The sequence below is a fragment of the Poecilia mexicana genome, unplaced genomic scaffold, assembly GCF_051168715.1.
Source record: "Poecilia mexicana isolate PSO_F unplaced genomic scaffold, ASM5116871v1 scaffold_6, whole genome shotgun sequence".
Lineage (NCBI taxonomy): Eukaryota > Metazoa > Chordata > Actinopteri > Cyprinodontiformes > Poeciliidae > Poecilia > Poecilia mexicana.
The window spans coordinates 7,592,866-7,620,641 of record NW_028263375.1 but is presented as its reverse complement, the minus strand read 5'-3'; the positions used below and the strand labels follow the sequence as shown (position 1 = coordinate 7,620,641).

The 27,776-nt window shown below is 38.8% G+C and overlaps 1 protein-coding gene across 2 annotated transcripts; it reads left to right on the top strand.

Annotated features, from left to right (window-relative positions):
• Positions 1-288: 288 nt before the first annotated feature.
• siah1 (siah E3 ubiquitin protein ligase 1) lies at positions 289-26,783 on the top strand. 2 transcript variants are annotated; one of them, XM_014973776.2, is made up of 5 exons: positions 289-635; positions 17,058-17,114; positions 23,254-23,435; positions 24,347-24,643; positions 25,343-26,783. In XM_014973776.2, exons 2-5 carry the CDS (start codon positions 17,105-17,107, stop codon positions 25,712-25,714), a joined length of 861 nt encoding a protein of 286 aa, XP_014829262.1. In that variant the 5' UTR covers positions 289-635; positions 17,058-17,104; the 3' UTR covers positions 25,715-26,783. The 2 variants fall into 2 exon arrangements, with proteins under 2 accessions (XP_014829262.1, XP_014829261.1); XM_014973775.2 differs by lacking the exon at positions 289-635 and adding an exon at positions 12,019-13,019.
• Positions 26,784-27,776: the final 993 nt, after the last annotated feature.

Below are 27,776 nucleotides of genomic sequence, written 5' to 3'. Positions count from 1 at the left end.
GGAACAACATCAGACATCTCAGTCCAGAAATGTGTAGTTCTAGGCACAGCCAAGATACTGCGCAGAACCCTCAAGCTCCCAGGCCTCTGGTAGAGGACCCGAGCTCAGAGGATGAAAGAGACCACCCACGGAGGGTGAGAAGGGATTTTTTTTTTAATATATATATATATATATATATATATATATATATATATATATATATATATATATATATATATATATATATATATATATATATATATATACATATGTACCTGGGTCTTGTACTCAGGTACAAGTTTGGGTCAGTCAGATTTGAGCTCACTTTGTTTATTTATTTATTATTTTTTTTAGTTGTTATGTGCATCACTTTTTTTCATTTTAATTGTCACCCATTTGCCTAGCCCCCCCTGTCCCCATCTCCTATCAACGTCCCTGGTGTCAGCGAGCTTCGTGCTGTGCTCGCTCCCGACAAAAAAACTTGAGTACGCGCGCGCCCCGGCTGCTACTAAGCGCCTGGAGTCTGTCTGAGTCGGAGCTCCGATGTGTTCACCGAGTAGACGGAGGAAAGACGACAAACAGGGACCCTGGCTCCGTCTCCTCGCCGTTCACCCGCTCAGTGATCCGTTGTGAGCTGAAGCAGCCGTCTTTCAAAGGTGAGCGGGGGATTTTAGCGTGATCAGCACCGGGTTTTTCAGAGCAGCCTCCTTCGGTGAAAACAACAGCAGACGTTAGCTTCAGCCATTAGCTCCTTGCTAACAGGAGGAGTGGTTATCCCTTTAAAACGGCGCTGTTTACGGTCTGCAGTCGGGTGACAAGCATTTATAAAAGATCCGCTGGTGCTAACATTGACTGGAAGGTTGTTGAAATTGCACCGGGTTATTTCCTTTTTTGTCTGGTACGGATTGAGCTAAGGGCTAACGGCTAATCTGATCCGGGTTTACTGCACGACGGAGGCCTTTGCTGTCTGTAACGGCGAGAGCACCGACAAACCGGGCCGCTCAGGTCTGCAGAAACTGGTCGGGGTGTGGGCTTAAAGCTTTTCTCGAGTACTTAACTGGTTTTACTGTGGAGAAGGCGTTGAGTTACGTTCACCCAATCCACGGTGATCGTTGTGGCTGCACTGAGATCCACGGTGACTGCGTGGGTCTGCAGCTTCTCCTGCATCACTAGGATCGGGTTCATTTACGAAGCACCTGTAGATGGAGATGCTTTTGGCTGTGAGCAGAAAATCAGATAAGTTAGCGTGGTGTTTGGGTTTAAAGGGACTATGATGAGCAAGAACAACCGGTCTGAGGAACCCGTACCATAATACCGGTATGGCAACAGTTTCTTCCCAGTTGCATCTGAGCATCCTCAACATATGTTATCGAGCATTTTAAGAGCTAGTTTAGTTCGTCTTTGCATACTTTTTTAGTTTTCAATCACAACTGTTTGAATAAAGCATTTCCCGCTTCATTCTTGTGCAGGTATTTGTTTTGTTTTTATATGTGCATGCTTGTCGTTATACAGTACAATAAGAAAACATCGTCGGTGTAGGTGTGGCGATAAGACTTAAAGTTTTATCACGATATTTTGTGGTACAATCGTGATGAAGAGAAAAGTGATAAGAACTATTTACTTATTTTTTTAGGTAACTATAGGACTGTAACTGCAAGGCATAGCAGTCAGAGCTGGAAAAACACAATAATGCTCTTGAAAAACATTCCCATATATAATATGTTTCTTTAGGACACCAGTCACTAAAAACAGTGTGATTTGTGTCACTAAGCTGCACATGGTAACTGTATTTCATAAATATTTTCAAATGAATTAATATTTATTATTGATCTATATAAAAAAAAATCAATAAATGGTAAAAAAAAAATAACATTCCTAACAATACGGACAGTTTTGGGTTTTTAAAAAATCATTAATTGGAATTTACCGTGACGATAAATTAAAATCATTATAATAAGAAATTTTATAATAAATGATAAATGATAATGCCCACCCCTACGTCAGTGCAACGATTCCCAAACTATGGCGAGAATTACATGTTAGAGTATATTTGTCTATGCCTGATTTAAATGTATTGAAAACAGAACTTTGACTGCAACATCAAAATTTATTATGAACTGGAATTTTTTTTTTTTTTTTATGCGCTGCTACAAGCCAAATTATACGCCTATTTTGTATGTATTATGTCAGGTCAACATTTCAGTGCTTATAATGCGTAATCTGTCTTTATTAACATCGATATTGGTTCGGTTCGGTGAGGTTTCACGTTGGTCAATTTTGACCTGCTTCAAAATTGAAGCAGGTCAAAACCTGCAAAACCTGCAAAAACGCAAACCTCCCCATTCACTCAGTGCGTTATAGTTCCACATCGCTTAGGATTTGTTGCTGCGCGTTTGCGCAGAGTGAAGGAAAGAGGAGACCAGCTGCACAGGCAGGTTGGAAATGAGATGATCGGTATCGGCAACAAGAGCCAATTATCGCCGATCACCGATCATGCACTTTTTCACGAAAATCGGCCCGATTGTGATCGGTGACCGATCGATCGGCACACCTCTAATGTATATGTTTGTACAGTTTTGGCTTAGTATGTGCTGTTATCTTGTTGTTCTTGCAGGAAATGGTCTTTTTACTATGTAAGCTCCAGTTAACAGTTATTTGATTACTAAATTATTTATCGATTATTTAAATTATTTTTTTCAGCCCCCCCAAAGTAGAACTGTTACTTTTTAGTAGAGATGCACCAATCTAATATTAATATCTGTATCAGTCTCGATATTGAAAAAAGCTCTCGATCAGATGTTGGTGACAATGTGTCTGCTCCATAAAGGCTGATCTATTCAGTCTAATTCTATGCTTTGTGCTCTGAGTGATGCCATGCTTTATTAGATATTTTACGTTATATTTAAAATGTTCAAGTGCACTTTCTGAACCATTTGAAATTTTTGTTGCAGTTTATTTTTTACATGTTTGACCATAGTAGTCAACTTATTGTTTTTGTCAACTTCTTAATTATTCATTTTGCATTGGCTGTTATATTTTTAATTGGACTGACTGAACAAATTAAAGTTGTTTTTACATGTTTGACAAAGATTGTGAGGCTATTGGGGTATTTAACTGTCGTGAGTTATCAAATGTGTAATTCAGCATGTTTATGTCTGTAAAAAACATTTTAAGTCAATGTAGTGATGCTTTTCTGTATTGGATCGGTAACGGCTGATACCAAACCTCAGATATCAGTATTGGAATTGAAAAAGTGGATTGGTGCGTCCTAGTTTTTATTATTATTTTTATTTATTTATTTTTTAACATAAATATTGTTAAAATCACGTTAAAGTGTGCTATATATGACAGACTGACAACTTTAGGTTAATATATTTTTAATACTTATACGTATTTTACTGTGTGCAAGCAGGTGTGTAGATGCATCAGGATGGTGGATGAAGGCCTTTTTTAAGTTTTATTTAAAAAAAACAACACTTTCTGGGTAATTCCAAGCAGAAACCATAAAATAATTTTCCCAGCAGACTTGAACATCCCCAGTATAGCTAAACTAACAGCAGCATGCTTGTAGCTGCAATTAACCTGCATTCTTCTGTAGCTCTTTATCTGCTCTGCTGCTCCAACTGAACCATCAACCGAACAGTACAAACCTGCTCAGATTCTCTCTAAACATTCATGTTTAGTCATTTGACAAATTAATTGCAAATGGTTTTGGATCCATAATATCTGAAAAACCATTTCAATAGACAATGATTAAGATCAGTTTTCAACATTCTGACATTAACCTACAAATTAAAACTGAAAGGAATAGTTGAGGAATAGTTAGTGGATTTGCACCAAAATGCATTATTGCAGGCTGCTAACATCACGAATCAATAGATTATTGATCCTCTTTAAAACCTAATGAGCTTTTGAAAGCCAAATCCGTTCTGTGCAGAGTTTTATTAAGCCAACACAACGAGCAGAAAAGTAGTTTTCATCTCCTTCAGTTTTCATTCCCATTGGATTCAGTTAATGTGGAATACTGGAAATGATCTCAATCATTATACCATGGCAGTGATATTAAACCTAATCCTGTTTGATAATAATATGTTTTTGTGTGTGAAATGATCTGCCTTCCAGTCTTCTCTCTTATAGTTTCTGTGAAATAAAACACATTCCTACATAAAAACCCAAAAGATGGAGAAAGTGAGAGTTGCTCCATGGTTTCCTGAGTCCAGGTGTCTCCGGTTTCTGGAGCAATCCGGGCCCAGCTGTTGGTTTTCTGTTTTGGTCTGAGGTTTCACGTTGGCATCCATCATTAGGCATATTTTGGGCTGATGGCAGTCCTCGTCGTAAGGCAGTAGGAAACGTTTGACGCTGGGATTTGAGTAATCCTCTCGGGGATCAGTTCTGTCCAGAGTTGGTTGGTTGCAGAACTGCAGCCAAGACGTTTGACATGCTGTGTAACTACAGACACAAAGCTCGGCCTGTGTGGCAGGGTTGACGCAGAGAAACTGTATTTATAGCTAAGTTTTGATAATTTTTACTTGGTCTGTCGCAATAAATCAGTTAATCACATGATTAAGTTTTATTAATGGCTTCCAGTTCCAGTGTTAAATCACTTTGAGAATGTGTTCTTGCATTATTATTCCATTATCATTATATTACTTGAAAATGGTTTCAAAATGACAAAATTATTGTTTATCGCAATAACATCTGGAACAATGTATCGTCAAAACTTGCTAATTTTTACAATGCCTGTCGTGATAAACAAATTAATCGCCTGATAAACTAAAGGAAGCTCAATAATTTACATTTCCATGATTTATTTTTCTGTTTTCTCTTGTTCTACCAATAATCGGATGACAAAAGTCTTCACTTTGGTCTAAAATAGCATCTTAATTTCTAAAATTGTCGCAATTTATTGTTATCGTGACAGGCCTGCTTGTAAAATGTAACTAAGTGCTCGACTCATGCTCCACGAACAGTTAAAGTGTGTGCTGCTGTTGTGACATGCCGTCTATGAGGGGACAGATTGTGCTGTTTCTCATTTTGGTCTTTTTATCTGGGACCATGAGTACCTGGTGAGAAATCACTTCGTTTGTTCTTTTCTTCTTCTCTTCTAAATGGACTTTGTGGAAGCCGCCACATTATCGCCCCCTGTATGGGTGAAGTCCAAAGTGTGTGTTCTGGGGTTATACTGAGCTAAAACATTTCTTTATTTTTATGTATTGTTGAATGATTTGATGATTAAATTTATTGTAATTTTTCTCAGTACAGTGAGATTAAAGTAAAAGTGCTTCTCCAAAAACAGTGCAGTACAATATAAATACAATATAAACATAAATATGGTGATATTTACAACATATACTCAAAAATGGCTTCTCCCCGAATACAACAATGCACTAATTCACACACACACACACACACACACACACACACACACACACACACACACACACACACACACACACACACACACACACACACACACACATATGAATTATGTATTTCAGTTGTTGTGATTTATTGATGCTGTTTTAAACAACAAGCAGCAGTAGTTTGGGCCAATCAGATCAGCTGATCTCTGATCAAATTGGTGCTGGTAAATGATAGTTTTCCACAACATCCAGATTGAAATTAAAAGTCAATATTTCAGAACCAAAACATAAATGGCATTCTTGAATTCAGGGAAATAAGTTTGAGCAGCTTCCTGTGGCTTGTTGACCTGCTTAAATACCATGATGGGTGATATCAAAATAAACTGCGGCGAGTTGACCATCAGTGCGCTCATGTTGTTCTGATTCTTCATGATGAGCTTGTTATTTTCGTCTTAAGGTAGACAGATTAATCTGAAGCTAAGTGTGCAGATTTAAACATGGTGATCATAAGATCTGATTTGTTTTGTCCTCAATAAGTCCAAAGTTGTTCATCATCTGGTCTGAGTCAAAGTCAGAGCTCAGAAAGAACCGGTTCATTGGGCAACTGCCAGAAAGAACCAGTGCTAATTTAGCGCTATTACAAATCAAATTTTAAACTGCTGCTTTGTAATGTTTTGTAAATAATATCTAATAGTTTAATAGAAATACAGGAAACTTGGTCTGTTTAAGCACCAATCTGCTTTTTTCACTTTTGATACCGATACAGATATCGGAGGTTTAATATCGTCCATTTCAATACAGAAAAGCGTTGCTGAATTGATTTAAATTCTTTTTTATTTTTTAAATGATTTGATGATTAAATTTATTGTCATTTTACTCAGTGAGATTAAACTAAAGAATGAATAGTTTTTTTTTTTGTTTTGTTTTCCGATATTTGACCCAATACGGTTATTGATATTAAATTGTTGCATTTCTAGTTTTTGTAGGTTCAGACGTGATAATTAGCTGATTTCCTGGAACATTTGCAGTGGATTTAGAGCGCTGAACTCTGGAGTTTGGTCGAATATTTCCAGCTGATGCTCAGATGCAGGATAAGCTGTGATTCTGTGATTCTGAAGAAAAACAGAGACTTCAGTCTGACTCCATCACACCAGGGATGTGAATTTTCATGTTATTAGTTTAAATAAACAAAAGGACTTCCTTTTCATTCTGGTTTTATCAGTCTTGATTTATAGTTAATTATTTAGTTCTCCCATTTGTTTCCTGCATCGTATGACCTGGTGAGCAGAAACCTGAATGGATTTTGACTCATTGTTGCATTCCTGAGAGTTTTACCTTTCTGCTGCTCAGAGGAGTGAGCTGCCGCTGCTCTGGTTGGTATTTGTCCTTTCAGTGAACTGTTGGGGGTCAGGAGCTGCTGTTTGAGGTCAGTTCTTTGGTACGATCGGGAATGTTGATCCATTTGAGTTTGGACCTTTGAACTGTGAAATATGTGTTACCCAATTTCTCTTGCATTGTCCCAGGAAATCACTCTGATAAAACTGATTTGTTTTGTTCCATTTTGCTGATTGTATGTGTATAAATTGGTGCACCAATGTGTTCAGGTAATCAGAATTAAAAGGGTGTGTAAAGTTTGTTGAATTTTTATCCAAGTATTGAGTTTTTATTTTAATTTTTATCCATGCTTTATTTTGGATATTTATTTATATTTTTGGATAGGATGGAATAAGACTTTATTGTCCAATAAGGTGAAAATTTTCCTTTGGCTCGCCAACCGTAAAAAAACAAACAAAAAAAACAACAACTTTCATACACAATATCATTATTTTTGTGCATAGATTAACACGCTTTGCATGCCATCGGTAGATGTTGACATTTAGTTTGGTTAAACATAGAGGTGTGCCGATTGATCGGCCACCGATCATAATCGGCCGATTTCCATGGAAAAAGTTTATGATCGGTGATGAACCGATCACCTGTATCTAATTTCACAGCTTACGTGTGCAGGAGATCTCTTCTTTCTTTCACACTGCGCAAGCGTGTGGCAACAAATCCCAGGCGATGTGGTGAGGAACTCCAGCGCTCAGAGTTTTGTTGAATGTCGTATCTGTTGGGATGAGATCTGTTGTCAGCGGCGGCCATTGATGTAAGGAGAATAGAAGCTTGTTTGCTCACAAAACCATCTACCATGTCAATTAAAACTGTGATTTTTAATTGACATGGTAGCAATTAAAAAGCACACAATCACAAAGTGATTGTGTGCTTTCTTTCCCTAAAATCTAAATTTGTCATTCACCTGGTCTGCTTCTCTTTTTCACTTTTTTCTCGCATGCTTATGCACTTTGCGACAAATTTGGTTGTTTAAGGGCTTCTTTAGCAGAGCTTGGTTGAAATAAAACCTTGGAACTGGTTTGGGATATTTAACAGCTTTTGGTTTCTGGTTCTAGTTTTCTGTTTTTGAGAAATTTTATATTTTAATTTTTAATCCATCTCAGTGTTTAGCTGTTTGCTTACAGTGATGAGATTGTCAAAGCTCTGCTGCTGATCCCAAAGTGACTTTTATGATTTATTTAATTTATGTATTTTTTGGTCACTTTTAGATCTCTTTGTGAATGTGTGTATGGTTCACATCTTTTGTTTGTTTCATTACAGTATTGATAGGGAGTGAAGCTTTTTTCTGTGCTTGGTGTCGGGGATTGTCTCGCCTTTGCTCTGCTCTTCCTACCTCATGACGCCTCCTTGGTAATGGACTGTCTAGAGGCGTTGCTATTATTTTTTCCTCCTGGGGATAAGATTGGAAAGCAGAATAAAAACACCAACACTCCCTGAATGCAGGAGAAAATCCCTTTATGTTTACTTTAAGAGCTGAATTTGGTTTCCTGCTGTTGCTGAATCTGTTAGGGTGGGTTTACACCAGCCCTGTTTAGTTCACTTTAATTTAATTTGTCTAGAAAATCTGGTTTATTTGGGGGAGGTGTGAATACAGACCAAAAAGTGAACTCTGGTCCGCCTAAAATCCTCGGCCTCGGTTGAAGTGAACTCTGTTGTGAATGCTGGGCAGACCAGAGACGCTCCAAAAGCAGAACGCGAACTATAGCGCAAGGCATTCTGGGTAAATGCAACCAAAACAAACAATGCTGCAGGAAGAACAAAGACAAAAAAGAAATACTACACCCACTACAATCTGACACAGCTCCATTTTTGTTTACATTTTGTGAAGAAGGAAGTTGCGCTCATGTCTTCTGAAGTTTTTGTCGTTTCCTTCAGTGTTTTTTTGTGCAGCGCCCCCACAGGCAAGGAGGGGAACAGAGCTTTTGATCGTTTGACACAGAGCGGTGTGAAAACAAACTACAGCAGCAGAAAATGTAAAAAATAGATTATCTATTTTTACTCTCATCCAAATCCAGTTTGATCCTGGAAGTGTAGTCCTCTCACTGCCCAACACCTGACTGTTGGGTTAGCTGGTGTCTGTAAATTGTCCTGTGTGTTGACCTGTGATGGGCAGGTGACCCGTTCAGAGTGAACCCTGCCTCTCGCCCGATGACGGTGCTGCTTACAGTTTGTCTTTAAAAGGCAGTGCAGACTCAGATGCTGAAGTGTTTTTACCGTCAGCATCTTCCCTTTCAGTACACCTGCCATCCATGACGTGCAGAAACGGAGATTTGATCCTCAGCGACGGCGGTGCATGCTTGTGCAAATTAAAAGATCAACTACAAGTTGGAATGTTCAGCTGAGGAAAACACTCAAAACTCAGAGTGGACAAACTTGTTTTTTCTTTGTAGCGGTTGGTAAATCTGAAACAGCAACACAATTCAGATCCGCCTCCATCTTCTGTATGTTTTCTCCCAGAAAAGAAGACTTGAGGAAGAAAATCTTAATAAAAAAAAATGTCGAGATTTTCAGCTGTTAGGCTACATCCAGTGACCAGAACTGGGGCCATCTTGATGCAGACGGTTGGTTCTGGGCAACATTTAAATATCACAACATTTTGTTGTGTTATTGTGATAACAACAAAAGTGACTATTAGAATGATTTATTTCTTCTTTTTCAAGCAACCCTATGGCTGCTACTGCATGGCACAACAACTGTAGACCAACAAAAACAAATACCTTCCTAAAATAATGACCCAAGTCATTTTTTGCCAAAAAGTGGCCATTGTTTTGGGAAGATGATGATATGCTTTTTTTAGGTCACCAGTCATATAAAGAGGTGTGATTTGTATCACTATACTGCACAAACTAATGGCATTTAATCATATTTCCTTATTTATCGATTTATATTGATACTCTCATTGAACAAATAGTGGAGAAGATAGTAAACCTAACAAGTAATATAATGGTAATGACATAATAATACAAGAACACACTCTCAAAGATCAATGGACATTTAACACTGGAACTGGAAGACATTTTAAATATCCAGAATAAATAAACAGAACAACAAATAAGAACAAAATTGTCCTTAAAAACGGGGCTAGTTGAGACCAAAGACTTTTATCATCCACATTTTGGTAGAAAAAACAGAAAAACTATAAATCATGCAAATGGAAATTATTGAGTTAGTTTTAATTTATCATTTGATTGATTAATTTATTGTGAGGATGGATTAATTTCACTTTTAGGTATGTTTGTGTTGATCCAACCTCTCTTTCCAACTGCTTACATTTAAAGAATCAGAGAATGTAAAGGAAGAAGTGAAAGGTTTACATCAGAGGTCTTGATTTATTTTGCTCTGCAGCACTTGAAGGATTTATTGTTTTTTTTTTTTTAATCAGATGTGCAGATTAGATCTGACCTGTCAGGTATTCCTGTGATATCTTCATTGCTTACGGATGTTTGATGTAATCAAAGCGATTTTCTGGCTTTCGCCGGCTGCTTGCATCCCAGCGTGAGGCCTGTAAGTGAAAAGGACAGCAGGCGTCGTTTCATATGGAAATGCGAGCTCGTGTTTTACGCGGCTCACCCCGCCGCATCTCGACTCGTCGAGTTTGGAGTTTCTCTTTCTGAAGCAACAGCTCACGGATGTTTTCATTAGAGTGACAGATTAAAGATGTTTAAAATGTAAATGACCCGTCTTCGTCCCCTCTTCCTCTTTGTAAACTTCCTGGCTGGAGGTGATGAAGTGTTTGGGTCGCTGCTGATGAACTGCTGCCTGGTCCAGATGGCTCATTGTTGTTTCCCCTCGGCCTGCCCCTTTAATGATGCACTTCGGGCAGGGGCCAGTTTCACCGCGGCTGCTGCTTTACAGCTCAAAGTTGGCATGTGGGACGCAGCGGGGTCTCTTTGTGTCCATGTTTTTCTGCTGCTGTCTGGTACATAATATGACCAGCTGTAGTGGAACGGGTTGCTGAACAAATCCTGCAGCTCGGATCGAAATTATGACGACTTAACGCCAGGGCTGGGCAGTATGGCTTAAAAATAAAATCAATTTTTTATTTTATTTTTTTTGTGTGTCATACCAGATGAAATTTTTTGATTTTTATATTTTTTCCAAAAATGGAAATTACAAATGAGCAAAATTATTTTCAAAAATTGTCTTTTCTTTCCATCGTCCCTTCTGTGAGTCGAATTACAGAAAAATGTAATTCTTGTTAAATTTCTGTTAAAGGGGCAGTAATATGTGAAATCACTTTGTTATTCCCTCATCAAAAACCTGCCTGGAGTGTTGCTTTGATTCTTTCCTGCATGTTTGAAAAAAAATCTCTCAATCTCCATGGCAACCATTCAGCTGTGCAAAACGCCTGGTTGGACGTAGCCCCGCCTTCAGGACAAAGCTCCTCCCCCAAGCTGCCGCCTCACAGAGCAGCCCTTCCCTTGCCACTCCCTCACTCGGCTCCTTCAGACTAGCCAGCAGCAATTGGCAAACACCTGGTCGAACTTGATCAGCTGAGTTTATTAAATGAGGTACTTCTCAGTGAAATGCTGGTAAAAAAAATTATGTTTAAGGGTTAATAGAGGAGCTGTGTTGCGATGACTTCCAGAAGTTTGAGTTTCTTAAAGAGACAAAGGCCCAATTTCAAGTCAAATTTCTTTTAAGTCATAATTAGTACAGCATGTTTTATAACAATTGAAGCTAACATAGTTACTTGATTATACTATAAAAAGACACTGTGGCTGGAAACACATAATACTGCCTCTTTAATTGCAAAATAGTTTCCTAGTAGTTTTGGTTTAATTACTGCTCTTGGTGTGTTTTTCAGCATATATTTTGTCTGCATTCCTCAGTTAACAATTAATAATTACTAAATAGTTGACACTTATTTCAATAATTGTTTCATTAATCATTTCAGCCCTACATCAAAATCCTGGCCGTGTAAATTAAAGGAGAGATTTCTCTCTGTTTAAAACTATCTTTGAGAAAATAATGGAGATTTTTTTTCTGCCTTCTTCTTAGTCTGGAGCCGATTGTGGTTTGTTTCATTTTAGTTTGCTGGTTCTGGTTGACTTGGTTCAGTTCTGTGCACAGGAATGAGCTTGTGTTGAAATTCCCAGAAAGTATCATGTGCAAATGCCTTTTAACAAAATCCCAAAGGAGTTTATATTTTGTTTTGTTTTGTTTTTTAGTTGCTGTGAGAATGCCTCATTTTCCATCTGAGCCAGTTACCGTGGCAAAGCCAGAAAGAGAAGCGATCTGGACAGAAAGGAAAAGCAGCGAGAAAGTGAAAAAGTGAAGCATGGTGTCAGGGAGGGCAGCTGGTGGTAGAGCCTGCAGCGAGACGAAGACTGAAATCTGACACTTGCACAACCAGCATTGGGCGAAGGGAGGGGGGAGAGAGAGGGAGAAAGTCGGGAGAAAGGGGAAAATATGCAGGATTTAAGCTGACATAACCGTGGAAGGAAGTGCTCAGGAAGGAGAGGAGGGGGAGCCGATAAGACGCGGAGCAGGAATCAGTTGGAGTCGTCTCTGTTCGGGTGACGAGTTGTAAACGGAGGGACAGGATGCCAGTGAGCATGCTCCGTTCGGACTGACATTGGATGCCAGCTTACTTTAGCTCTCACACACAAGCAGGCAGCTGCAGGGGCACCTAACTCACCGCAGGGGACAAAAAGATCAGCGCCGGGATAAAAGCCAGGAATCTTCTCCTGACTTTTCCTTCTTTCTCTCAAACCAGGATTGTTTCACTCTGTTGTTTTGTGTTATTATTTGGAAGATTAAAAATCTGTGGAATAGTTCCTGAGGAGAAGACGGTGGAAGTTGGACGCGGATAATTGCCGTAATGAGTTGTCTGTTGGAAGTTTTCAAATCTGTGACTTTGTGTCAAAGTCCTTTAGCTCCACTCATCAGCTGCTGTTTCCAGAAACGATCCAGTCAACACAGAGGATCTTTGTAACTTTTTATTTTTATTTTCTTCTCCCTCCCTTGGTGTTTTTTGTATTTCTCTGGCTGCTACGGATCCCGTTTCCGTTGCATGGACACCGTCTTTGTTTTACTCCAACATTCCCTGGACCGTCGCAAGCTTCCTATACTGGGGAGTGGGAGGAAGAAATATGAGCCAGTGTTTGGGGCAGTGTGTAATGGTTTCTGTGAAAAAGGCCAGAGTAATGTGGCAGAGGGGGGCTGCATGAATGTCTGTGGTGAAACCCAAGCCAGCAAGCGTCGCTCTGCATTCTCCACCCTGGAATTCCTTCTGCAGACTCTTCCCATGCGTAGCCGCGAGGAACGTCCACTCCGCTAAAGGTGAACGAGCGTGAAAACGCCGGCGCGTGCGTGCGCGTTTCGCCGAGCGAGCCGCCGTGTTTTCGCAGCTGTGCAGCTTGAGGTGGGGTGCGGAGCGGCGATTTCCTGCTCCCTGTGTTTGTGACGGCTTCATGAATTCGGACTGTGTGCAGAGAGCTGGGATGTGTTCTGGCTGTGGGTGAGAACAGAGGGCCCTTTAAGCGGCGTACATTATGTTTCTGTGTGCGCGCGAACGCAGTCTGATGTTTGGGAGAAAGTGGGCCACGAGTTCGGAACAAAGAATGACATGTTTGTGTCCAACTCCCCCCTCCATCCAGCTCAGTCCATCTTCTGCCTTCATCCATTCTGCTGCCATAATAAACAGTAATTGCACCAACTTTTATCATTTTTAGCAAAAACGGCATTCAAATTCAAAAATACTTTATTGATACCAAAAGGGAATTAAATGTTGTAACTCGCATCGATTCAAAGTCTTCAGAGTTATTATAGACATTGATAACTGTTGGCAGGAAAGAGCTCCTGTAGCAGTCCATATTACAGTGGATTTGTTGAAACATCTGACTGAAGACACTCTGACAGTCTCATGAAGAGGATGATCAGGGTTGTCCATAATTTTCTTGATTTTTGTGAAGAATCCTCTTGCATGATCATCTCCAGAGGTTTCACATTCAGTCAGATACCAACATCATCAGATATTTCAGCGCCACATGGAGGATGATTGACAGCGCTAAGGCCCTCCTCCTGGCTGTGATTGGCTGTTTCAAGCACTGGGAGAAGGAAGAAAAGCTCAATGTTTCCAGATTATCTGTCACGACAAATGTGTGAAAAACAATATATTTTTAAGTAAAGTTACATACCGCAGTTTTAATATGGTTCCCACAGTCTGGATAAGTCTGAAATGGGCTTTTATTCTGATAGCAATTTAATTTAAATTAATTTAAAAATCCCAAAATTAAATCTTCAGATACAGATAATTCAGTTAATTTATAAAATTAATTTATTGCCCACCCTTAATAATGCCTTTTTTTTATTGAATCAACATGATTCATCTTATAATTGGCACATCGCGCATATTTAAAAACATTTATCCACTCTGGAGTAACCGAAGAACAACTGGAACTACTTTTAGATTAAGGTTTCAATAAAATCGCATATCATGTGATGGAGGTAATTTAGGTAAACATTGATATCAGTTCCAATAGATCTATTATCTTTAATAATATGACAATATCTGAATTACTCTACAAAATTAATAGTGAAGTCAGTAGCCAGCCGGATAAAAAAGAATAACCTAATAGTGTGTCTTTCCTGTAGCCTTGGTTGAAGGAAGAACCTTGGATCGAGTGGTTCAAGCTTCATCGCAGTGTAAACAAGAGCCTGCTCCATTCAAATGAAGGTTCAGTTTATGTTTCTTTGGTGATTTTGCATCATATTTTCATTGACCAAATGGTCAGCAGGGCAGTTTGGTTTGGGACGACTTTCTGATCAACCTGTAAGCTTTTCTTAAGTTTTTAAACGCTTGCAATCCATTCAAAACTTGTGGATTAACTACATTTGTTCATGTTCAAATGTGTAGCGTTTTTAATGTTTCTTTAACATAAACACTTGCCGCCATTTCCTTTTCTTCTGACCAGAGCAGGGATGGGATCCCTCCTGCTTGGCCTGTGAAAACGTGTGCAAACATTAGAAATGAAAACATCTGTTTGTTTTGATTTTGAAGTAAATTAGTGTATTTAATGAGTTAATATTTTTACTACTGATTAAATCTATTTTTTAATATTACCTAAATTCATGATGCTTCAGTTATTTAATCACTGTTGTAATTCAGCCACTTTTTCTTTGGCTGATTAGCAGGACAAAGAAAATCAGAGTAAAACTTAACCAAACTTCAGCACATTTTTCTTTTGTGCTTATTGTTTGTTACACTTAATCACTAAAGTAAAATGAAGTTTACACATATTGGGGGTTTGAATTTAGATGGGGTAAATAAATTTAAATATGCAAGTTGGACTTTAAAGATAAATTTCTGTCTGTTATAAAGAGTAAAGGGCTGGGTGGTGCTTCACTGCTCATTAGCTTTTTTAAATTTATTTTTAAATTTGGCTGAGATTACTATGATGAAGTATTGGGCCCACACTAGAAAAAATTTAAAATTAAATTATAAGAATATAGTTGCAGAATTATGAGAATAAGGTAATGAAATTATGACTTTATCCTCTTAATATTATTTCACCGACTTTATTCTCAAAATATTGTGACCGTATGACATTATAGTGTTTAATGTAACTAAAAATGATTATAGTATTATTATTGCGATATTATGACTTTATTCTTGTCATTTTATTTTTAATTAATATACCCCTAATTCTCTGTTGTAGATTATGAAATCAAGTTTAAATTTTCCCTGAGAGGCAGCGGAGCTACTAAATTACTTTGCTTTGCGGTTTAAAAGTTGCAACGTTTCAACTTTCCACTGGTTCTGGTCTTGTTTGTGTCGGATACTGATGCCAAGTTCAGGATTCAGTCCTGCAGGGCGAAGCTGTTTGGAAAACAAACATCTGTCCACCTGAGCTTTTTCCTGTTTGCTTCAGAAACAAAATGAAACGTGCTGATGGGGAAACTGGTGGCCTCTGTGTTGACGGTTCACACATAATGACATTTTAGATCAGTTTGAAGTCTTTCATCACGTCAGTAATCTGTAGAAAACAGAAACTACGTCTCAGGTGTTGGAGCACAATGGCTTGTTTTCTGAACTGTGGGAGATATAATCCAGAAAGAATATAAAAAATTGGAGCAATGTCTGATATCAATAAAAAAACAATTGGAGATTCAAGAAAACGCCACATTTGTGTTTGCGTGTGTTTATGGGGAAGCAGAGATTTACAGTCCCACTTATAAAAACGGTCTGAAACAAAGAACGCGCCAAAATATCCATGAACTTGTTTTGAATAACGTTGATTATTCACAATGTTTTTATTACTTTATTTGAGAGAAGGTCAACCTATATATCCATCCATACAAATAAACCTCTTTGTGCCAATAGGAAGTTATTTTGAAGCAATCCGATTGGCTGAGACAGGTTTTATCTTTGCGCTACACTGCCCCCTATGGGTTGGGCATGTTTAAAAGGACAACATGTTGAATTTTGCAGGTTCATGAGGATAAACAATTTTCTGATATTGATTGCGTGTTTACCATATATTTTTTGTAAACAATATGATGGGGATATTTGTTTTTTATAAATATCCGGCTAACAGAAATGTGTCTAAATGTTTTGTTAGTCACATTTCTAGTTTCTTTTGCTGTTTTTGTTCTGTCTGGATTTTCTTGGGTGATAAAGACGTTATACATGCTCCCTCCCAGAGGAGTTCTTATTATGTTAACAAACCGCTCTTTGGTCTAACTGGGCTCCAAAGAGAATCAGAATATTCTGATCCTGACTGCAGGGATCCCAGTTTCAGGATAAGACGGTGGCTGTATTTGCACTATTAAATATGAATGAGAAGCAGCAGCAGCCAGCTCAGCAGGACCAGTGATTATGCAGTCGCTCTGCGATACGCGCTACATTAGCAGCAGGTAAAAGCCCTAAATGCATTTATTGAGCATTCTTCAGTCTGCTTAAATGGGCCGAATGGACGGGTTCTTCCTGATCCCAGTCTGCCTGTGGGCACGGTGGAGACAGCAGCCATAAAACACAAACTGATCCCACCTGAGAGGAGGACGCTGGTCCTCAATGGACTTCCCCTCAGCAGCCCAGAAACGGCTCTGCTGCTTAATATCTGGTCCTGCCACTGTTAATTTATCAACTATTATTTGTATTAATCAAAACAGCCAATTTTTTTTTATAAAATGTGTATATATTTTATATTTGTCGCATGAAGCAAAAATGTAAACAAGTACTTAAGACGCATTAAAGTAGGAAATTACCCATGGGCATAAAGTGGCAAAAAATATGCACAGGCATTTCGTTACTGAAATGCCTGTTTAATTGTTTAGTTATCAGTTTTTTGACCTTTTTATTTACTTTTGTCTTTTCAGAGGTCCCCACATTTCAAGATCAAAAGAAAGCCGCCTTTGGAAATCTTATGGACGAAGGTGAGTGCAGGCAAACAGAAAAGCTGAATCATCACCGCTGTTTATGTTTGGAGACATAAATCTGTTCTGTTTCTTGACACTGAGCTGGATATTTTCATCACTCTCTCTATAGAGCTGCCCTGATATGAAAATCATGGGCGATAGTTACAGATGATATATTTTAATTGTGTTCCAAAACATGGATTCACATAAGAATCCTGATTCTCACTTGCTACAATGCAGAGCTGATGTAAAGTGTCCCAAAGTCAATTTAAAGAAATAAAACGGATCCAGTGTCTGTTTTCCTCCATTTTGTTACTGATGTTCTAGTTTGCAGCCGGTACTGAAACGTACGCATGTGTGGAAAGCACCAAAACAGAGGAAACTAGAAAAATGAAAGAGAGATTCAGCCGACTCTGTCTTCGTTAAGGAAAACATTTGGATTTATTTTGGTTCATCTTTTGGTTCCGATTCTTCACTAAATAACTGCAACGATTGTCTGATCGTTAAAAACCTTTTAGATGTAAACGGCAGCGCCGTCGTCCGTGGAGGAGGAGGAAGTCTCTGTGATCGCTTCGTTAAAGCAAAACGAAGCCATGGAGTAATTCCATCTTGGCATGGAATAATATTTAAAATTTAATAAATGTGAAAAAATAAATATTTTTATTAGAGCCAGTCAAACAAATTGCAGTGTTCAATTCTTATTATACATATACACTAAAAATAATCTTGACAAAATAGTCCATCAAAAAAATACAGTGCACCAGTTTCAGCCCCTTTTGTTGCTTTTTTAGCAAAAGAAGAAAAAGTTAAATGAAAAATAAAACTAGAGAACAAACTCAACCCCCTTCACATGTCAGCTCACCAAATTCAACCAAAAAAAGAAAACAACACATCATACATTTACACTCATCCTCCCAATTACACCTTCAGTTGGGCAAAAAACCTCCAAGTTTGGAAAGGAGGAAATAAAACATTGCCGCTTTTTGTAAAATCTTTGTGCGCATCCTCGTAAAGTGTATTTAATTTTCTCAAGCTTTAAAAAAGCATAATGTCTTTAATGCACAGGGATATTTCATCAGACTTCCAGTGTGACAATAAAAGACCATCTAACAATTAAAGATGTAAAAGCAATAATGTCCTTTAGAGCCGAAATGACCAAATATAGCAAATGGACAAAGTTGCAAATTCACTTTGAGAACAGAAGAAATAACTTAGAAGCAACTTAAACCAAAAATGATGTAATTTAGGACAGAAAAAGAACAAGGCCAAGATGACACGGCGCCAAAAGGAAAAGTGAAAGTCTGCGTTTGCCACTTGCAAAACAAACTGGAGTAGATCATAAGGAGCCTTTTCACACAGATGGATTAAAGCTGAAATCACCATGAATGTCTGATACTGATGTCACTGCAGATGTGTTGTGCTCAATATTGCAGTTGCCAACGCACCGGCTAATGACTATTTAGGTGTGAAATATTAAGAAGGATATTATTCCAAATGCCATTTAATAATACTTTAATTGGTGGGTTGATTGGCGGCTGATGTTTAGACGTAACACCTGAGATTATAAACCCCAAAGACAGTGGTGTGGCATTGTGTAAAAGTAAAGAGTCAGGAAAATGTGGATTTATGTTTTGAGTCCAGTTTTCTGCGTGTTTTAACGTTACAAACCAACGAGAAGCTGGTGCTTTTTGGAGTCCACACTGCGAGGAGAGTTGCCCAGGAGCTGCGGAAATGTAAACCGTGAGTGGAGAAGCCTCCCTGCCAACAACAAAAGAAGCTGCAGCCTGCGCTGCTTTAATCTCGGCACCTTGCTGGCACCACATGTGCCGGCTCAAACTGCCGTGCTATGTTTATCCGCCTGACGGACACGTAGCGGCTTGTCGCCGTCCGACGTGCAGAGAAGCAGCTTTTACAGCTTCTGGGATCTGAAATGTTGAAATAATTATTCCAGATATGTCGTAAGCTTTTATTTGTGTCCTCAAAGCCCATCAGTCTGGTAGGCCTGTCGCAATAAGCATTGAATCAGTTAGTTGTTTGATAAATTAAAACAAGCTCCATCATTTCCACAGGCATATATTATCATTTTTCTCTGTTTCTACCAAAACTGGATGATAAAAGTCTTCAGTCTGGTGATTTGGTCTCAACTAAGCCTGTTTTTGAAGGAAAATTTTGTTTATACAGACTTTATAATTAATTTTTATTTATTTTGTTAATTTATTTTGGATATTTGAAAGTTCCAGTGTTAAATGTTGATTATAATTTAAAGTTTATTGATCTTTGAGAATGTGTTCTTGCATTATTATTGTGTCATTACCACTATATTACCTGAAAATGGTCTCAAAACAACAATATTATCGTTTATCGGAATAACTAATATATCGTGCAGCAGAATTGATCATGACCAGCCCAGACCGGAGTAGAACCACTGTTCTGGTTTTAGGGGGAAAAGCCACAATAGTTTAATCTTCACAGTTAAAATAATCTCTGATCTTTGAGCCACTTTGTCATTTTGGTGGTTAGACAGGAACATGCAGAGAAATCTACAGACCGCCTCCAGTCTGTTCCTGGATCAGTGGAGGAAGTCTGCAGTACCTGTTTGCTCATTGTTTAAGTACGATGCATTCAGGCTCTCTGTGCCTGTTAAACACTTGGTAAATATTGGTGCTTACTGCAGCAAAAACGTCTTAAGAGCCAAAAAGGTGGTAAAATCAAAACAAACTACAACTACAAAGCGTTGCTGCTACTTATTGCCTATCATGGTAAGTAGTTAATTGCATGATAAATTAAATGAGCTGGATAATTTCTGTTGTGGTTTAATATTTTTTGAAGATCAATCTTGTTCACATTGTTCATGATCAGTTTTATTTATGGTTTTGGTTGTGTGTGGTTTATTTTCTGTTATTGTTTTTAGTTTAATTTTGTCTTCTGAACAAACTTCTTGTTGGTCTTTGAGGAAGTGAATTTACACTATTATGCCATAATTATTGTATTAGTCGAAAATGGTGTCAAAACGTCAATATTATCTCATTCGTTTGAGGGACGGCGTATTGTCCTATATGACAGGCCCACGGTTTACATAGGAAAAGTCATATTACATCATCATCGTCATCATTTCCACATATCGTTTCCGGTCCTAATCCCAGTTTGGAGGAAACGACTCCTGAAGCTTCCTGACTCTCCTGTGTCCTGAAATCACCAGGACACAGGAGGGAATTGTTCTTCTCTGCCACTAATCCTCTCAGCATGACGTTCCTGAAGCTCTCAGCTGTTATTTCTGCAGTTTCCTTCACGAGAACTGGTTCTAATTAATACACCAATACCGATAACTGATATTTACCAATATTATATATATATTTATATCCCTCCACTGTTTCCACAGCATGAACAAACGACTGCGCCGCTGTCGTTGCTTCTCTGCTTCGGTTAAAGACTAACCCTGCTCTGCAGGCGGTGCGGTTGCTTTGGCACAGAAAGGAGCAAATCTGTGATTAACTCGATGAATAAAATCTTCTTAAACATTCATTTAGGTACAAGACAAATTATTTTTTTCTTTTCTGTTTTCATTGATTACACGGGACTAAAACCAGCAAGCGCTGCCCAAGTTTTGTTGCCAAACAAAATGACAATTAAACCTGACAAATATTTTTTTAAATATTTACCTTTGATTTAATACAGCAACTCTGCAACAACCCATTTATATTCTGGATCTCCAATAATTCCAATAAGAAAAAATAAAGTTCTCTCAACTTAACAGTTTTGGACAAAGTTTGGACACAGAAATGTATATAATATCTGTTATTGGCCATAACAGCAGCAGTAATATTGGTTATTGATATCGGCCTAAATTTTCATGGCTGCATCCTTCGAGCTAACTGTTGCTAAGGCAACAGTTCCAGCTCATCTGCCTGACTCTGTGTAAATAAAGACAAAATAAAATATTTTCCTGATCAGTTTCTGCCAAAATCCCAGAAAGATTGTCTTTTTACTAAGTAACTTTATAATCTTTTGGATGATGAAAATACTGTCAGCACAGAGACCAGAGCTGAAAACTACCTAGATTTATGCAATTATCTTTACTTGAGTAACTTTTTTTTGAAAAAGTGCTTTTAGGAGTTTTACTTGAGTAATTGTATTATAAAAGTATCTCTACTCGTGAGTAAAATGTCTGTATTTTCTACCTACTGAATGAAATTCAAACATGTTTTAACCAAAAATCCACCAGACACAGAAACAAACCTGCATTTTCTGATAAAGTTTCATAAGTTTTTTTATTAAAATGATTTGGAAAATTTTCTTTTGGCTGATTTTCATCCTTAAAATATCAAAATTTCCACCTAAGTTTATATTTTGGTAAATAATTAATAATTTGATTACTTACTCAGTAGTTGAGTAGACGTTTATAAAATATTCTTTTACTTGAATAATTTCTTTTACAACTGCCTTTTACTTTTGCTTTAGTAAAACTTGAAGTATTTCTGCTCTTACTTGAATAGATTTGTGTTACTCTGCCTGCGTCTGGCTGCTTGCGTCTCCGTTGCAGACTTTGTGCACACAGGCCTCTGAATGTCCTGAACTAATTTGGTCTGTGCTGCTGTTAGCATGTTAAGAGTGGCTAATAATAGCCGCTAAGCCTGCAGCTCCGCCATGGCAGATGTTTAGAGGCATTTTCTGCCTCTGCAGCTGCTAACAACCTGCACATCTGCAGCTACCAGCTGCTTGTGTTCTGCTGCTCATTGTCGTCACTGTTTGTTGTTGTAGAATTATGTCAAAAGTTTCTAAATTACAACAAAATAAGAATATTTCTTAATTCTTATGTTTTTATAAATCCTGCAGCTCCTGCTGACCAAAGATCAGAGCTCAGAAGCTGCTGTTGTTTGCTAATACGTGTGCAGAATTAAATATTTAACAGCTTTCCTTAGCTGCTGTGTACATATTGTTCCCACCTGAATCTCTTCTCCTCCCACGCACGATGCCATCACTTCTCCACTGTCTGACTCCTGCACATCATTAGGGCTGGAAACCAGAACGGAGCGCGTCAGGTGGTAAAATGGGTGGGAAAGCCGATCTCCCTCCCATTTTACAGCTTGGAGATGTTTTTTTGTCCAAACCGTCCAAACTCGTCAGGTTTTTATTCTGCTTTTGATTCATTTTATAAGTTGGAGCTGAGAATGATGATTATCCAAGCCGAGTGTTGTTGTCGTCATCCATCATTAGCATGAAAAGCTAGCAGCTACATTTCATTTGTGGCTTTCAAACACAAAGCAATGTGATGAGCAGCAGTTATTTCACAAACCGTGTAAATAGTTTACACCTGCAGCTCTTATTATATGATATGTTCTGATGTTTAAGGATAATTCTTTGTTTTTCTGACACTAACTGATGGCAAAATAATAGATAATAAAATGAATGACACAAAAATAATGGATAAAAAAATAATAGAAATCCAAAAAATATTTTTATTGATGTTTTATTTATATTTCTTTTATTTTTTTTATCTTCTGTGTTCTTATTTTTTTAGGTGCTATTTTTATTTCACTAGTTTAATTATTTATTACTGTTTATTACTCCTCTACCCAAATGGAAATAACAATTTTAAACAATAAGAATAAGTTTCAGATAAAAATAATTAGAAATTCAAATAAAATTTTTGTATTATTTTTGCTACTGTTTTTTTTTAATTTATTTTATTTATGTATTTTTTCAGTTTTTATTACGGTTTTAATTTATTATAATTGTTTATGGCATCCAAATGGTAATAATTAAATACATTTTAAACAATAAGAATTGTCCTATAAAATATGAGGCATAATTGAGGAGACCTCATTTTTTTATATTGATATTTAACGCATTTTATGGTTAAACTGAACTTTTAAACTAAGAATATAATTTGGAGTGGGAACAATAAAGAGCTTAATTTTGTAACCTTATTTCTAACTTGTCTTTCTTTATAGTTGTATTGTTTTAATATTGAATAGACAAAGAAAGGAAATCCTACTTGATGCACGCACCCATTTGTTGTTGTTTTTCTCTCTGTGCCGTGGAGTTGCAATAAAAAACCTGCTGTGTGGTTTCAGTCACCACCTGAATCTGCTTTTATTTAAATTAAAGGTCAGCTGCAGGATGTAAAGGTTTCCTCTGCTCTCTGTGTCATCGTCAGAAATGAGTCGCCAGACCGCCACCGCGCTGCCCACAGGAACCTCCAAGTGCCCCCCGTCTCAGCGCGTGCCCACTCTGTCAGGCACCACCGCCTCCAACAGCGACCTGGCCAGCCTGTTCGAGTGTCCTGTCTGCTTCGACTATGTGCTGCCCCCCATCCTGCAGTGTCAGTCCGGACACCTGGTACGTCCCCCCGCTCAGGTTTAAAAAACTAAAAGCACCAAAAATGTACAAGCACGTATAAGCAATAAATCAATTAATCAAATTAGGGGTGCACCGATTTATTAGTGCCAATTTCCTTAATTTTGTGAGATCGGTGATTGGCTTATTTTTACATGTGAAGCTGATCTTATCCACCGATGTTATCAACCTCAGCAAAGGTCTAAAAATCAACCACTGTGCTTTTCTTTTCTCCTGTGAGAGACGTTTTACTGACGAACCGGCCGACCAGCTCATGTTGCACATTGACAGTTAACAGTAGTCGCCACATTGTGGCCAATTCAGCAACTTTCTTCACACATTGAGCAACTTTTCAGACAAAAAACTGGTATCGGCCAAAATCGGTAAGTTAGGCCTTTTGAAAGATCAGTAAAACTGCAATCGGTGCACCTGTAAATCAAATGATAAATTAAAATGACCTAGAGGATTTCCAGCCAAACAACAACTGTTGGAGAGATGCTACAATTTGATTTCATATTTTACAACCGTCCTAGCTGCCACCTTTACCTGTTTTCTCTGTCTAAGCTGAATGGTTAATATTTGTTGAAATATTAACCATTTGCTTACAGAGACTTCATAAAACGACAATTGAATTATTGTCGTTTGTTTATTATTTTGGATATTTAAAATGTTTTCCAGTTCCAGTGTTTAATATTCTTTAGAAATTAAAGGGCTTTTGCATTAATATGCCTTTTATCGTTGAAAATTGTCTCAAAATGATATTATTGTTTATTGTAATAATTTGTGGAATAATTTATCGTCCAGCTAAATTTATTCCGCCTATAATCAGAGAACATCTCATTTTAACCTCGGCTCCGACCGACTGGGGTCCGTTTGTTTCTCTGACTGAAAATATCGTCCTGTACTTTCTCCAGGTGTGTTCCAACTGCCGGCCCAAGCTCACCTGCTGTCCCACCTGCAGGGGCCCGCTGGGCTCCATCAGGAACCTGGCCATGGAGAAGGTGGCCAACTCCGTCCTGTTCCCCTGCAAGTACGCGTCGTCGGGCTGCGAGGTCACGCTGCCACACACCGACAAGACGGAGCACGAGGAGCTGTGCGAGTTCCGGCCGTACTCCTGCCCCTGTCCCGGCGCCTCCTGCAAGTGGCAGGGGTCGCTGGACGCCGTCATGCCGCACCTGATGCATCAGCACAAGTCCATCACCACGCTGCAGGTCAGAACCGCACCACTGAAACTAAACTAAACGATTCGTACCTGCTAAACTCTTCCACATTTTGATATAGCTTCGAGTTTTTGTGTAAGATCAGCAAAAAGTCTCACCTGAGTGAAGTCATGATGCTGCCACCACCGTGTTTCACCATAACGAGGGTGTTTCTGGTATTTTCAGCCACACAGTCTGCAGGTCAGCCGGAATGTTTGGTTTCAAATGTTTGAGTTTTATGTCAGATTAGAGAGCTTTCAACGAGCTGGACGTCAGGAACCAATCAGAACAGAGAGCCTTTAACGAACTGAATGTCAGGAACCAATTGGAGCAGAGAACCTTTAACGAGCTGAATGTTTAGGAACCATTGGGCAAGACTTTCCTTTTTGAAAAAACAGTGTTGTAATTCTTTCCTCTCCTGACCTGAAAATATAGTTTTTATATTTTTCTCTCTAAATACTTTGAGATTTTGAATGTCGAGTTGAATTTATGTTATAAACTTCTTCTGAATAGTTTATTTTGAATAAAATCTGAGGCGGCAGGATGTTTTCTGGATGTTTTATCTCACACCAACAGTTCAGAGCGCCCTCTGCTGGACCACAGGATAAACTACCTGGAATAGATGAAACGCAGTGAAGCAGCAGCAGGACTGAGCTGACTGTGTGGCGTTGACGTTCTGTGAGGATTCTGATGGTTCTCGTGTTGCTGCAGGGCGAGGACATCGTGTTCCTGGCGACGGACATCAACCTCCCGGGCGCGGTGGACTGGGTCATGATGCAGTCCTGCTTTGGCTTCCACTTCATGCTGGTCCTGGAGAAGCAGGAGAAGTACGATGGCCACCAGCAGTTCTTCGCCATCGTGCAGCTCATCGGGACGCGCAAGCAGGCAGAGAACTTCGCCTACCGGCTGGAGCTGAACGGCCACCGGCGCCGGCTCACCTGGGAGGCCACGCCCCGCTCCATCCACGAGGGCATCGCCACCGCCATCATGAACAGCGACTGCCTGGTGTTCGACACGTCGATCGCACAGCTGTTCGCCGAGAACGGAAACCTGGGCATCAACGTCACCATCTCTATGTGCTGAGAACGTTCCGCAGGCGAGCGTCGGAGTGCAAGTTTGCCGGGGGGGTAACGGGGGCCCGATCAGTCAGGAGCCCGGGCCCCTCCCTCTCTCTGCTACACCCCTGAGACATGGAACTGGACTGTGTTCGGGCAGCGCAGACGGCCCAGGGGTGCTGGATGGATGGATGAGTGGATGGATGGATGCGTTTAAAAAACAAGGACGTAACTGTGTAGTGAGGACATCTTAAACACTCGTGGGAGACTCGTGCACGCGCATGTGTCATAAACCCGATTAAAGTGAGAAGGTGTTTCCGTTTTCTCTCTCGCTCTCTCTCTCTCTGTCCGTGTCCGTCTCAGATGTTCGTGTCGGGTCAGAAGCTAGCTTGCCAGCTAGCTTGTTTTTCTTCCTTTTATTTCCTCCCTCCATCTTTCCTAACCGACCGACCCGATTCCGACTACGGCAGCTGGAGCAGCCACCTTGTGTACGCAGACTGCTGCAGTTCCCGACCGGAACCGGGTCTCAGTCTAGATTACAGAAGATTCATCCAAGTTCAGGAGGTTTTGGACCGGATTGAGCTGAGGGGAAAGCTCTATTTCAGTTTGCGTTAGGATTTTATTTTAATGTTTTTAGTTTCCGAACTCCACCCCTCTCCTTTTTGTTTTTTTTTTTTTTTTTTTTTTAAACCTCCTGTGTCTAACACCCAACCTGGAACGAGAGGCACTTTCTACTGTTAAAAACATTGCTGTTATAAGTAAATAGAAGTATCATAATTCTCATTTTTTTGTATTGAATTTTAAGAATTAAAGGCAGTTGTAAAACTTGTGGCTAAATTTCAGTGTTCGTAGAAAAGAAGAAGAAAAAAAAGTTAGTTTTTTCTCCAGAGTTGGGCTGTTTTCATCTCTGTCCTCCTGTGTGTGAACTTCCTGTTTCTTTTCTTCTGTGGAGGGAAACCATCAATCACACCTCCTCCCCTCCTCCCATCCCTTCTCGTTTTTCTCGTGGAGTCTCGGTAATGTTGCTGCTCTTCCCCAGAAGCTCCATGACTTCTTTCTGTTTTCATTTGTCATTAAATAAATCTATCTTTTTCATATCTGCCGCTGCGGTTTTTTCTCGTCTCTGAGGTTTATAGTTCTTTGTTTGGGTCAACTTGATACCAACTTAAACTCGCTGAAACTACATGGCTACAAAAAATAGGCCAGGTAATGAATCTGTTTTATCAAATTTTTGAAGATTTAATTTTTTAAAAATCAGTCTTTTTTTTTCTTCCTGAAATCATCTTTGTGTTTCACCAAAGCATTCGGAGTGATGCCAGGTCCGCCATCTTGTTTGACAACCTTTTCTCAGTACAACACAATATTAGGACCAAGCTACATTTTTTATTTTTTAATTACTAAAATTAGTCACACTATTAGGAGAGTGAAGTAATAATTTGTTGAGAACTCCATCTTATGAGGTCATACATTATCAGAAACACTTCCTGTTTTAGCATCAAATTATCAATATCAGAACTTCGAAACGATTGAAACTGATCTATTTGACATCACAATCTTGTTTTTATTCACTTCATTCAAATTTTATCTGTTTATTTTATATCTAATTTCTCTATATTTCATAATGGGAGTCACCCGTTGGGACACAACGGCGACTTAAGTTCAACGAAGAAACAACGGCCCCTAACAAAAGGTCATTTGTTCATTTAAAATTTTATCACATATATCCATTTAAATAAAACAAATCCCACTAATATGTTCCAAGACACAATTCAATATTTTGTCTTTTAGATTCAATTTTTTTCTTCTTTGGTTTCTGATAAATACCAAACATTTGAACTCGTTCTGACTGTTGAAACCTGCCAGAAAAAGAAGAAAAAAAACAAAACAACAAATCGATGGTTTCTGATATATTTATCTTAAATGCAGCTGAAATTCGCTCCGCTAACCAGAGGAGACAGATCAAATATTTAAACTATATTTTGTTGACGTTTCAGCCCGGAAAACAAAAGTGAGCACCGCCCCCAAGTGGCCACAACACGCATAACAACCTACATTTACAAACCTCAAACCATTTTCAGGCAAACTTGGTG